Source organism: Centruroides vittatus, unplaced genomic scaffold, assembly GCF_030686945.1.
Source record: "Centruroides vittatus isolate TY-2023 unplaced genomic scaffold, ASM3068694v2 contig_983, whole genome shotgun sequence".
NCBI classification, from domain to species: Eukaryota; Metazoa; Arthropoda; class Arachnida; order Scorpiones; family Buthidae; genus Centruroides; species Centruroides vittatus.
The window spans coordinates 530881-545990 of NW_027122654.1; the positions used below are offsets into that span (position 1 = coordinate 530881).

General features: G+C 29.8%; 1 protein-coding gene across 1 annotated transcript in view; it reads left to right on the forward strand.

Annotated features, from left to right (window-relative positions):
- The window catches only part of LOC136985926 (phospholipid-transporting ATPase ID-like), a 42902-nt gene extending 28910 nt beyond the window's left edge, over positions 1 to 13992 (forward strand). The window contains exons 16-23 of the mRNA XM_067283327.1: positions 6347 to 6444; positions 10915 to 11093; positions 11161 to 11417; positions 11656 to 11839; positions 11940 to 12163; positions 12238 to 12321; positions 12477 to 12722; positions 12801 to 13992. Coding sequence (XP_067139428.1) covers positions 6347 to 6444; positions 10915 to 11093; positions 11161 to 11417; positions 11656 to 11839; positions 11940 to 12163; positions 12238 to 12321; positions 12477 to 12722; positions 12801 to 13346 — 1818 coding nt within the window. The 3' untranslated portion in view covers positions 13347 to 13992. The remainder of the gene's footprint in view (positions 1 to 6346; positions 6445 to 10914; positions 11094 to 11160; positions 11418 to 11655; positions 11840 to 11939; positions 12164 to 12237; positions 12322 to 12476; positions 12723 to 12800) is intronic.
- The last annotated feature ends 1118 nt before the right edge of the window (positions 13993 to 15110 follow it).

Genomic DNA, 15110 nt, shown 5'->3' on the forward strand with positions numbered 1-15110 from the left:
TCCTGAAAATAAAACATTGTATTGTCATACAGTTTGCATAAAACTAAAGAAATCTGTTCATAAAATATCCAGATGATGCAGAAATCAGTTAGAAAATGTTCATCTTCAGATCCTTCTTAAATTCTGATTCAAATTTGAGATTTTAAATTGTTTCATTTCTTATTAAATATTCTTTGAAGACCAAAATATGAAGTTGTAGAAATAGAAAATAAAATAGTAATAGTAGATTCTTACATGCTGGAGAAAACATTAAATTGCTGTGTTAATATTAATGACCTAATTAAAAACCTCCTACTGTTTTGTCCTTATCTAATAGTCATTAGAAATCACTTAGTCACTTATTTGGATAAACTTTATCATAGAAATTTATTTTCCACTAAAATAATCGTTTTTATTATAATACATATTTTAAATGTTGTAAACAAGAAAATTTAATTTTAATTTTATAAAAAAAATTCGTAATTATTATAAATTGTGAACTGTTCTCGGAAATTTATAGCAGTAACAAAATTCGTCCTTCTAATTATTTTGTTGTTCTGTCAGATATTAGTATCCACTTTCATTTAATTTAATAAACAAAATAAATATCTTCTATAACCGATAACCGGCATGAAATATTTATAAACTGGCAAACGTTTTTGCTGCCCCTCCTGGGCTCTTCCTCAGGCCAATTTTTGCTGTAACTGGATTCGATAATCGAATGCTTTGAATAAATGGAACGTGCCAGTTTATAAATATTTCATGCCGGTTATCGGTTATAGAAGGTATTTATTTTGTTTATACAACCCGGTGTGGGAGAAGCTTTAGTTATTTAATTTAATGACAAAATAACTTAAATTCCAAATTTTTACACTTAAAAACATCAATTTTTTCTAAAATACACATGTTAAATTAAAATAACAAAAAACTAATTGATGATGATTTATTTTTTTCCTATGCATTCTGTATAATGATAGGTAAATTTGTCAGTTAATGGTGATAATAGCCATGGAGAAATTCATCCTCTGAAAACTTTTAGCAGCTGATAGAAAAAAAAATAAGTACCAACCTCATCTTAACAAAGTTTTGAAGTCGCTCTTTTTATAATCATATTAAACTAGTCACCTGCAAATTTCTAATAGTTACTGTCTGTTCCATCTACATTTAAAAAGTTCTTGTAATTTTATGTACCAAATAGTGTCTGTAGCCTACTGAATTTATATGCAATACTTATTTTAGTGTTATGTAATTTAAAACTATTTTTAACATTCAAAAAATATGAAACTGAGTCAGTGTTTTTAAATAATTGCGTGAAATGAAATTAAATATTAGTAAAATAAATATTTTTATTTTTTCAAAAGGTTATCTTTTAAAGTTGTCTGTCTTTGTTTATAGATTATTTTGTCTATGTAAGAGAGTTCTTTACTTGGCTATTAATCTTATATTGAATTATTCATCAGGAAATTACTAGTTATTCTATTGATTCTCTGGGATGACTACACTTAAAATATTAGAAAATAAGTTCGTTGTAGCAGTTATTTTATGTTTTAAAAACTTTTAATATTTCCAAAACATGCTATTCTTTCCTTGGAAGCATTTAGGAGAAGGATACTTTTGAAGATTAAATGATAAAAAATTAATATTGTTATATTATCAAGTGTTTTTTACAATAGGTTTCTTCAAATGTAATTGCTGCAGTATAAATACAAGTAAACAATGCTGTCTGTGAAAACATATATTTAATCATTAATAGGAACTTATTATGTAGCACAGATTATTGGTGTTGCATTTCACAATTAATAGTTTATGAACAAGGAAGTTTATGAACAAATAATATAAAAATAAAAAATATTAACATAAGAAGAGGATATGCTATTGTCATTTGCAAACTTAAACATCCGAATCCAGATAATATCTGTTTAGATGTTCTATTGTTAGAAGTTTAGATCATATGATGTCTATAATGATAAAATCACATAAAAATTTCCTGAACATTTTATCTATACCACAGGCTATCTAATATTCTGCAAATAATTTTATCTTAATTAAATTTCCTAAAGTTACGATTCTAATAGTACATATATTAATTTTTCTAATATAAATATAATCAACACCTGATACATTACAATAACACACCTTCCATTGCTATATATCATTAATAATATTTGGCTATAATTTTAATCTAGAATTATTAAATTTAATAAGAGATGTCACCTAACACTTTCCTCTAGGGTAAAATTCTTTAGTGATTTATAATTATTATTACCAAATTATAGTCCGACGATATAGGGCAATGGAATTTCCGTTAATTTTTCTAATTTACATTAATTAGTTTATCTTAAAATTAAAAAAATTAACACACCTAAATGCCAAAATTAATTCATCAGATCTATAGAATTTAGCAATAAACGTATATACTTAAGCTACCATCAAGCTACAATAATTAATTTTGAATATTAATTAAATAATTTAGAAAATCTGATAGCAATTAATCTGTGTGGTTATGATCTACTTTTAATGTCAGTTTAGATAACTTTATTGATAGCATATCCTTACAGTAATTGCAAAATATATGTTTGAGTTATGCTATAGATTTTCTAAATTATTTAATAAAATTCAAAATTAATTTCTACTTATTAATCTTAGCACAAGATGACATTTAACTGCCCACTGTTAGGTAAAATCATTTTTCTGTGAATGAAAATTGATTCGTTTTTTGATATGAAAATTCTATGTTTAGTCTAAAATGTAGAAAAAATTAATACAGGTACTCCTCACTTTACGACCTATCTGCTTAACGACCACTCGCACTTACAACCAATCGAGTTTCAACTTGCATTTTGGGGAATCCCCTTTCTCAGCTTGAGTGTCGGTCAGTGGCAAATAGTGACATGTGCACTAAGCGTACTATAATAGTCTTTTTATGAATAAATTTGAAGATTGTTGCATAATTTGTATAATTTTACAATGATCCTATATTCTCGGCGCAAGCTCCTCGCTTATCAACCAATTCGCTTAACGACGTAGTCGTCAGAACGGAACTCGGTCGTAAAGTGAGGAGTACCTGTAATATATAACAGAAGCTATTTAAAAAAATATTTAAATCAGTTATTCAATAATTAACAATGGTGACATCAATCAAATATGTAATGCTAATCTCTAGTGAATATCTAAATTTAAAACTTAATTCAGAAAAATAATTAATATTTAAATAAATATAAAATTTAGGTAACTTTTTATTAAAAAAAAAAAAAACACGACTATTCACAACACTAAAGCTTTAGAAATAAGATCTGGATGAAATAACATTGCGATAGAATGAGGAAATATTTTTATTTGAAGAGCATATTTTTGAAGTTATTGTTAAAGAATCATTTTGTCATGTAGTTTTAGTAGCAGTTACATAAGAGAAGCTGTTGTAAATAATAGAGGCATATCATTTTTGCAAGATGCTGAGTTGTTATTTTTCAAAATTACTAAATATCAAAATAATATTTCAAAACTGAAACATGACAACTTTAATACAGAAAAAAAGTACATATTCATGTAATTTATATACAGTTTATATGTAAAAGAATAAAACATCAAAAATATAATTACTAATAATTAGGAAATAAATGTTAAAGGTTTTCCTTTAGTCCTTTTCAGCCTTGTAGTACTGAATCTCTCTCCCATTCCTATCGTTGGTTTAGCTGGCTTACAATGGCATGAACAAGTAATGGGAAGTAGTGCTACCTATTCAGGTCAAAATCATTCATATGGTAAAAATTAGAAGTTATGACTTAGACTTGAACCTAGGTCCATATAGAGCAAATGATTGATGTGTTTACTGCCTTGACCATCTGGCTGTAAAAAATTCTAATGTTATAGAGGAAAGTGTAACACGTCACGAAAAAACCCTCTAAAATTTTTTCAATTTATTATTTCCATTTTTAGAAGAAAATATTTTAAAAGCAGAAACTTGAATTTTTATGAACATGGTTTTCAAAAATGTTGTGATTTCTTATTATTGATCTATAATAATAATTATAAACTTAATATAATATTAAAGACAATAATGTTTTAGAATTGTCAAAAAAAAAAAAAAACATAAAATTTCGTTAATTTCTTGAATAAGTTTATAAGTTCTTTTTAACATGAAAGTTTTTTCAATATATTTGTGTTAAAAATGTAATTTCTAAATTACAATCATTGTAATATAAATGAAAGTTTTAATTAAAATCAAAATTATATTACTAGCACCAATAGGTTATTGTAGACTTAGCATATATAGTCAATTTATCATTTATAAATTGGAATTTAAGTACATAAATATGTATATATATGTTATTACCTATATTAGCAGTAGAATGTATGTAACACAATGATAACTAATTATGTATCGAAACAGATTTGAACATAAAAAAAATTCATAGTTACCTGTCTTTTCTTGTTCCAATATAATCTTATGAGACCTCACTCTGTTAAGTGGAATATTAAGTGATACCTGTATTTAGGCGAAATTTTCATTTGATTGAATTGTATCTATTATTGTGGTGATTGTGTAAATGCAATATCTTCACTTTATTTGAGCTGAGGACTCTGTTGGACTGAAGTCATAGTTGCTAAACACACTTATGTTTTGTATGCTATTGGTGCATTTATCTGTTTATATAAACTTTTATGATACGTAATACTACTGCTTTCTGTAATGTCCCTTAAATGTTGTTAAAGATTACATTATTATTTTGTGTTTCATTCTTTGAAAGTTTGTCCAAAGGTACTGTTACAAAAGAACAGAAATATGTAAAAATAGATTATTTAATCTGATTTTATTAATTTAAATCTTGAGTAATTTAAATAGAATAAAATACAATGTCCAAAATATTAAATGTAACCATTATTCATTTTTGTAATTAAAATTTTACTGTAAACAGATATTTTGATCTTTGGATTTTGTTTTGTTGAATGAAATTGTTTTAAACTGTTTTCCAGTGTGATATAAAACTATCTTCATCTAATCTGGTGTAAAAAAACATTAACTTGTATCGTATTCAATATAATGTTACTTTAAACTATACCTGATTTGTTAAACTGTTTAGATACTAATGTTTGTTATGCCTATAAAGTTCAATAGTGTCAGTGATTAATCTTATTTGTAACTGTAATGAATAGTTATTAGGATGAAATTACAACACTGAAAAAAAAACTTATATAACTCTTATAATAGGATGATATTTTAAATGTACAGTACTTTAATAAAGATTCATCCTCAAATACATTCTATTTGTATAGTGAAGTTTCCCAATATTTTTTTGCTTATTGACTGCATTCTACATTTTAAATTTAATTTTCTGAGTCCTTTCTACACCAACACAAAACAAGAATGTTACAAAATAATAAAATTAAATAGAAATTAATAATCATCGTTGTTTGTCAAATACAAATTAAAATTAAAACTTGAGTGTTTTACCTTACTGTTTTAATGATTTCAATTTATTATATTATAGTGTTAAATTTTTTTTTATTATATTCATAAATTTATTTATCCATTGATCCCAAAGGTTTCTATTTCATTGACCTCCTAGATAAATGGCTAGGTCTCTTGTAGCTCATAGTAATTAGTCGAACCCCTGGTCTAGTTCAAAACTTTTATTTTGAATATAATATAGCCATATGTCATGTCACTTTCTTAATTTGTTCTTTTAATTAGATATATAAATTTAGTTGATTAGATATATAAATTATAATATTTAAGTTATAATTTGTGATGATTTTCACTCCTGATTGATTAATTGTAAGTTTAATAATTTATCATAATAACTGGACACATTGTGAACAAAAACTATGTAGCACTTTATCTCTGTAAAATTCATTAGATATGTTCAGTTCCTTAACTGACAGATGTCATAGTAGTGATTCAGAATGCAAACATTTGTGATATATTTCTGTATTTCTAATTATCTTTTCTTCTTGCACACTTATATTGAAGATTTGTTTGTCAAATTTTAAGTTTAAATTTAATGTTTCCACTCATTTTTAAGCACAACAGACAGAACGGAAAAATGCGCATTGAATTGGTTCATTGCAATTATATCAGCTTGGTGATAAACAAATGCTTATCTGTTTTGTGCCAAAAAATGTTTAAGATAATTTTGTTATGCCAAATTTCGTTTATTTAGACTTAAGGCATTCACATTTAAAATAAACTTCTGTTTTATATGCTCGCTTAAAGTAAATTTATAAAAAAATTAAATACCTTCTAAAACCGATAACCGGTGCGAACTATTTTTCGAAATGGCGAACGTTTTCACTGCCCCTCCTGGGCTCTTCCTCAGGCCAATTCTGGATTTGATAATCGAACAGCATAAATAAATTTATATTTCAGAAATTTGCTGGCGAAGGACTCCGTACATTGTGCTTGGGTATTAAAGATCTAGAAGAAAGTGTTTATGAAGAATGGAAAGCTAAATATCATGAAGCAACGTAAGTATGTCTTTTGATACTTTATATGTAAGATGAGAATATAAGTTATTTATAAAATATAATTCATATGATTCAAGTTTTTAATTTTATTTAAAAAAAAAACAGAAATAGATACTTTGAAATACTTTTTATAATAATTTAAATATTAATTATTTAAATTAATATTTAAATGTGATAGTTCTTACATAAAAATTCTCAAAATGTGAGTAGTTCTTACATAAATATGTAGAAAATTAAGTTTCGTTTTTAAGTATTATAAATTGGCTAGATTTCACAAGGCATCATTATTATTTTCGTGAAGGAAGAAAGATGCTTTAATATATCTTCAACTTCAATAGGTTTCTTATAATTTGTTATAGATACAAGGGGGCACTTTGTAACATCTGCTAGTGCTGATGACTCTTCCCACAAACTTTGTAATAGTGAATTTTATGATTTGAATGTGATTTGTTTAATCTTTTATGTTTATATTTACTTCAGTTTTATAAATTGATTTTTATTTGTTAATATATTTGGAGGCATCAAATTAATCCTGGTCCTATGTCTCGTACTATTAATCCTGGGTGTACTATAGATTACCACCTATGGAATTTCGGGATTCTAAGTATATATTTGAACTCGGGACAGAGACGAATTCAACGGTACCCTACTTTTGGGCCAGAGGCAAAAAATAAGAAAGTTATCGTACTTCTTTCGCGATCGCATGATGATCGGGATTTGCGTCACTCTCTCTGCTAAGCTTATCGCGTGTTTAACAGGCAGTCCAGCAAGTCGGCCATATATACCTTCAACAGAGGCAGTTGTTGATCCACGAGCACACTGATCGTCTGCAGTTTGAGTTAAGTCCTTTTTGCACACCCTCGCGCTCGTTGACCTCGGGGGCTACGGCCCCTCAGTCTCGCTATCGCTCGCGGTCGGCTAGTACTATGAGCCGACTGTGCTATCGCGATCGGAAGTTGCGATGCTTGAACAAAAGGAAAAAAAGGAACTGGCGTTCGACTGTTCGTGCTCCCGACGGACTCCCCCAGGAGGGGAGCCGTCGGCAGGCCGCCGATTGTTTAACGTCACTAGTTATTGATTCACGGTAGTTCTTGAACAAAAAGAAAAAAAAGGAAGTGGCGTTCAACTGTTTGTGCAATTTCTTGCCTTTCAGAGTGCTTTTTTTAAAGTTTGTTTGCAGAATTTACTGCGAGATGGCAGCACTAGCAACTACGGTGCCATCTACATGAAAGCATTAAAAAAGCACGATAACTTAAAAACTATGATAACTTTCTTATTTTTCGTCTCTGGTCCAAAAGTAGGGTATCATTGAACTCGTCTTGGTCCCCTCAGTTCAGGTATATACTCAAAGTCCCGAAATTCCATAGGTGGTAATCTATAGCAGAGGTGGCCAACTTTTGTGTACATGAGATCTACTTTTTATCTTAAAAATATATTGCGATCGACTTGCTGTCATAGGCATAGTCTAAATGGGGAGGGGGAGGTGTGAAATACATACTATGTTTATACACTGTGTTTCAGTACAAGGTGCACTCTTTTGCTAATCTATCAATAGTTCGCGGGAGTGCACCTCGTACTAAAACACCCTGTATATCTACCTACGTAAAAACAACATAATTATTTAACGGGCCAAAAATCTCACATCCAGGGGAATTAAAACATCAATTATTAACAATATTTATTAATTCAAAATAGCTACAGATAAAGACAGATTTAGAATTTATTTTATTATCTTAACATTAATGGGAGGACTGAGTTTGCACGTCTCTAATCAAGTAGTCATAATTAGGTGTATATCCTGACAAAGATAATAATAATGAGTCTTCAATACGGGAATCAGTCAAAACAGAACGTTGTTTAGTCTTCGCTAACTTTAAGTATGAAAATGCCGATTCACACAGGTATGTAGATCCGAAACAAGAATAAATATATTCGTTACATTTGGTGATACTGGGCTGTCTTTCTCAGTTGACGCATTTCCAAAAATCTTCAAATTTTCTGACTTGTAAGATTAAGTCAGTTTGTAAAATTATAATTTCTTTTTCTAATGCCTTTTGCTCATACGAAATATGTCTGAAATTTTTTGGCTAATACGTTTCACACAAATCCTTCTTAAAAGGAAAAGATATAAATTCCACAATTTCCTTTTTCAAGAAAAAAGCTACTGTATGACAGTACCAAATATTCAAGCTAAATGGCTTTGTTTTTCTGAGTCGAGTCATAACTGCATGCATACTGTTGCGTTCGATTACAAGTGTAACACATTAAGTGAAGACATAGCGAGCGATCGACCAAAACTGGCTTCGCGATCGACTTGTTGGCCACCCCTGATCTATAGTATCCCCTTAATCCTTCCCTTTCTTTGAAGTCGTCCACATCAATTAAAAAACATCAAAGATTGCATAGTGAACCAGCTCTTAAATCTGAATTGCTGGAATTTTTTTTTTCTTTCTTTTATTGAGTTCATTTACTACTGTACATCAAAATTTGGTTTCTTTCTTAGAAGAGCAATTTGATGCCATTTTGACAAAACTCAAGGATTTATCTACTAAATTTGAATGGCTAGCTATTATTCAATAAATATTTTTGTTATTTTCAAGATATGTTTTTGAAAATGTAAAAGTATTTTGTAAGAAGGAAGATTAAAAAGTACTTTTAATATAATTTCATAGATTTAAATACTTCATCATTAGTAGCTTTTCAGTCAAGTTAATCATAACTACTGCAATGTATATAAAAAGGAAAAGTTAATATTAGAATATTTAACTTCTATACAAAAGTTTAAGAATTATTATGATAAAGCTTTACATTTATAACAGGTTGTATTTATTAAAGTACTACATATGGTTTTGTTAAACGTTGGTACACATGGTAGTTGGTGGCTTATTATACATAGAATAATTGCTTCTGTTGTAGTGTCAATGGAATTTTTTTTAATTCTCTCTTAAATAATAAAACTCGTTTGTTTTTATTTACTTTGTATAGATTCATTTCGTTGTATTTTACAGAAATATTTATAAAAGGTAAAAAATTTTTCTCAAAGGACGAAGACAGTAATTCTTAATAGAACAATCAGCAACTTTTCCCAAACACTTTTATATCATCTTTTAATATGTATTCCTTTTATGTCTTTTTACAAAAACTCATTTCAAAAAATTTGCTTCCTCTTTTTTCATTTAAATAATAATTCAAAAATTGCAACTAAAATTTATTTTTGAGATAAAAGCATTTGCTTTGAGTCAATAAAGATATGCATTACTTAATAACAGGGATGTGTTCCAAGATAAGTAAACATCATACTTACATCAACTTTGTATAGTCTACTACTCGTTTAAGGTATATGGTGTAACAGTGTAACACAATAAGTAGTTATGTATCTAAATATATCTAAACATAGAATAGGTACAGGAGATCATGACTTTTTCAGCTCTATCTCAGGACTATCTTATAAGAACTCTGTGATCTGTTAAGTGGAATGGTGTTAAGCACTGCATACCCATGTGTGCTTTGAAGTTGTAGAGTTTGTGGATTTTAATATTCTTATTTTGAAACTTTACAACTCAATCTTACTATAAAGAACATTGACAGTAACAGGAGTTTTATGCTGATGGACAGTAACAGGAAGTTTTATGCTGATGCTGATGGTTTTATTCCATCAGCATAATGACAAGTGCTGAATACATTATTTTTAATGTAATCATCAAACTTATTAGTTAAAGTTTCAATTTATGTAGTTGGTTGTGTGTGTTAAAATTATTGAATATGATTTATGGAACATTATAGAACGTTATTTTAAATCCATCCTTTGTGCACATGTACTGTACATGTATCTGTGTGTTTCCAAACTCTGTACAAATTTTTATTTGATAAAGGGAATACCAAGACACATTTTTTCATCTATGAATGTGCAAGAATGTACAATCACAAATGTCATCTTTCAGTGCTAGAGGATGTTGTTTAGCAGTGTTATGATTGCCTAGAGAGGAAAATAGGAACAGAGAATGAAGTTACTGTCGCCAATGACAAACTCAAAAATTGGATGCATTTCATGTAATATAACCTGATGTATGAATATGAGTACGCATTGACTCAGAAGCAGATCCCTTGCAGCAGTAACAGCATATAGCAACTGTTCGTGAAATGCCAGAAATCATTAAATATGTACTGTAATCAATGCTTCATTGCTGTCATTTCAATGTTGTGGCCAGTTGCCACTTTGAGCACCTTCTTTAATAAGACTCGCATTTCTCACGTTTCCATTCATTTATACACTAGATTTACCAATACCAGGCAGTTATCCCTTTAGCACCAAAGGTAAACTGTGGACATTTACAGATGAAAAATGTTTGTTTTCGTGTTTTCTATCTCCCATTAAAATCTATACAGCATATTTGAAACATTCTTTATATTAATAAAAAAATGCAGGTAATATAATTTAAAATGTTTTAATTATTTTGGTTTAATTTTTAGGACAGCCTTAGAAAACAGAGAATCTAAAGTTAATCTAGTTATGGAAGAAATAGAAAAAAATCTGACTTTGATTGGTGCCTCTGCCATTGAAGACAAATTGCAAGATGGCGTTCCTTACACAATTGCAAACTTGGCATTAGCCGGAATTAAACTATGGGTGTTGACTGGTGATAAACAAGGTAGTATCGTAAAATTTTGTTTAATGATAATATAGTGGACTGTTTTTTAAAGAAAAATAAATTGCAGAGACTGCCATAAACATCGGATATTCATGTCAGTTGCTGACGGATGACATGGTCGATATCTTCATTGTTGATGGAAATGATCCCGAAGAAGTACAAAAGCAACTCCAGACTTACAGAGAGAACATTCGGAGTGTCATGTCTCATACTAAAGGTGCTCCTCAGTGCAGCGTCGTTACATTTTTGGATGATTTATATCCACTCTCTTCCAGTAGGGAGGATTTTGGAGGATTTGCACTTGTTATGAATGGACACAGTTTGGTAAGTTTAGAGATTTTTAAATCCAAAATCATTAATAAATATGCAAGAAAACTGCCAAGATATTTGTTATATCCTTTAGAGCAAAACTAAGATTTGAATTTTTATATATTCAGCTTTAAATGAGAGTACAATTTTTATGATTTATTTAGGACATTCAGTTGTTACAGTGCAATTATACTAATAGTAATAAATTTTTCATGTTTAGAAGTTTTATGAATAAATCTTTCTTTTGTTTTAGTCTTTTGCACTTGATGAGTCAATGGAACTTCTATTTCTTGAAGTTGCCTGCCACTGCAAGACTGTCATTTGCTGTAGAGTCACTCCTCTGCAGAAAGCATTGGTAGTAGATTTAATCAAAGTTCATAAGAAAGCCGTTACATTAGCTATCGGTGATGGCGCAAATGACGTCAGCATGATCAAAAGTAGGTTTTATTATAAAACTGAAAAATCTGAATTTTCTTAAGTGTAGCGTTTTAATGTTTGTGTGAATGTTTAACATTTATAGAAAATATTATCTTACAGCCGCCCACATAGGAGTAGGTATCAGTGGACAAGAAGGTATGCAGGCCGTCCTAGCCAGTGATTACTCGGTGGCGCAATTTCGTTTTTTGGAGCGTCTCCTCCTAGTCCACGGACGTTGGTCTTATTTTCGAATGTGCAAGTTTCTACGATATTTCTTTTATAAAAATTTTGCATTTACACTCTGCCATTTCTGGTTTGCTTTTTTCTGTGGATTTTCAGCACAGGTATGTAAAAGTTTGATCAAATTTCTTAGAATTTGTTTTGACTCATGATTAACTGATTTTATATTTCTTTTCAGACTCTATTTGATCCAGCTTTTATATCTGTTTATAATGTTATTTATACGTCATTACCTGTTTTAGCACTTGGAATACTTGACCAGGTAACTTTTTGTGATTAGAAAACATAATTTGAGTAAAATTTAACTTTGGAATTTATAATTTTTTTCTGTTTGCATTCAAAGTTGTTACATAAATGAGATTTTTTGTTAAATTAATTACAAAAGCCATAAATAAATCTATACATCCTTATTTACAGGATGTAGATGACAAAAATTCAATTCGATATCCAAAACTTTATACTCCTGGGCATTTAAATTTACTTTTCAACAAAGTTGAATTCTTAAAAAGTGTTACTCATGGAATCCTTACGTCTTTCATCTTGTTTTTTATCCCGTACGGAGCATTCAACACCGGAATAAGTTCAGAAGGTCGAAATTTAGATGATCTCCAGCTATTCGGCACCACCGTTTCCGTCATTTTAGTGTTAGCCGTGACGTCCCAGGTATATTTTCCTTGCAAATATATTTTAATTCTCGAGAATGTAAAACTATAAATTTAATGCAATTCTATTTTTAAACAGGTTGCTTTAGATACCGCATACTGGACTGTTACAAACCATATAGTGATTTGGGGAAGCATTGCCTTTTATTTTATATTAACTTCTCTTATCACTAGTAACTTGTTTCTTTACAATTACGTGGGAACGTTTCTTATTGCCATTGCCACTCCGCAATTTTGGTTTACGACTTTTTTAACTCTAACCATTATTTTGGTGCCTATAGTGGCCATAAGATTTTATCACACGGACGTCCATCCAACGTTATCTGACAGGGTCAGGTTAAAACAGAGGAAGTCGTGCCTGAGGTCTCGGCCCTCGGACACGCAACTGCACAGATCTTCCAGCATCAGAAGGAGCAGTCGGCGTTCCATACGTTCCGGATACGCTTTTGCCCACCAGGAAGGATTCGGCCGCCTCATAACTAGCGGCAAGATAATGCGAAAGAACAAGTCCAGTAGTTTCGGAAACAACTTACATCCACACTCCAGGAGCCACAATCTGTGGGTCACCAGAAACCATTCAGGAAACTCCAGGGAGAGAGCCACTCCTTCCACAGTTGAAGTGTAAAGTTTTTTCTGTGTGTGTGTGTGCGTGTGCATTTCTGTGATTCGGCATTCGCACCTGTTACAGTGCATAAATATTTTAAGTTTTCGTTCCAAATTTTCAAAGAACCTGATAAGTTTCAATTAAATGTTTCGAGAAGAAACATATCGATATTTAATGTTCATATTTGCAAAAAAATGTTTTTCTACCATCTTTATCATGGATTATGGCCTTGTACATATTAAAAATCGAAACAAAAGAAAATAAAATGTCTGTACTAAAAGTGTTGAACATCTTCATCTAGTGCATTACGGAACAGACATTTATCTATATCATTGTTAATAAGTCCATTTTATGAAGTGTAAACTAATTGTGGCACAAATTTTTATTTTATTAAAACTGTTGGTAAATACAGAAATCTTCCTACACTTGCATATGTATAATATTCTTTGTAAACATTGATTTTTAAAAAAAAATTTTGTTGTAGCCTAGATTTATAAAAAAACAAAAAAAATTGTATTCGAGTGATATACTTTATTATATATATATAATGCATTGCATTAATGGAAAAAATTATTTTAATTGCAATGTTGTTTAAAATGCCTGTTCTTATAGTTAATGGGTGAAAAAAGTTTATATGGTTAATAAAATTTATGTATTTTATAAAGGATCTTTTTGATTTTTTAGTTTTGTCCTAGTTTGCGTCTATGATGTGGCATATTCTCTCCTCCTCATGCCACGACTGGTGTTTTAACTGATGATGATGATAGATTAAATCTCTTATCATCAGTTAAAATTGTTTTCTACAGATTGGTTGAATTTCATTATCTACACTGTTTGTAAACATGAAACAGATCTGTTTTAACAATTTATGCAAACAAATAGATCATTGCAGAACATCCTGTATAAACACACTAATACATGGTTGGCTGAAAATTTAACTTGTTTTCAGGTAAGAAATGTAAAGATCACATAACAATAGCAATGATTAACAATTACAAATTGGCATGTTACACAATAACTGCATGATCAGATAGCAATTTTGTATTATTGTAAAAAATTCACATGTGTAAGGTTAGTTTAGTAAGGTTTATAAGGACAGTTAACACAAGAATTTGCACAGTTCAGAACAAAGTTATGCACACTGTTGTGGGTTTGATCTTATGCTCGCCTAGTTGGGTGGCACGGTTACCATTTTAAGCATTTATTGTGACCATTGCAAAAGTAAAGCATGCAATGATTGGTAAAAACATTCAGCATGTCATGGCTTGCAATTAAAAGTGCTGTGTGCCTTTTTGAATCTTCATTTATTATTAATATAACATTTAAGTTATATAAATGTAACTATAGGTCTTAAATGACAAGTTTTCAATAAAAAATTCACACACATTTTGAAATTGTTTTACACACTTAAATCATATGAGAAAACTCTCATTTGGTATCAAACCTAGAATTTCAATTTTAGGTTGATGTTTTTAACTCTCAACGTAATGAATGGATGCCAAGATGATTTTAAGAAAGGCATCAGGTTTTAACAAGGGGACCAACAACCCTTGTCCTTGTCCTCTTCAAATTGAATTTTTTTTCCTCCAATGTGCAAGAGTTTACAAGATATTGTTTAAACAAAGTTAAGCATGATTTACATTGGATGCAAATGGCACGAAAGCGAATTTCTTTCACAATGCAATTGGTGGTAAGCTTGGTCACGATTTGTAGTTTCTCACTTTTACCAATAGATGGCGTTTTAAAAAATTTGATATATACTGCAGTTACGACATTAACGTTCTT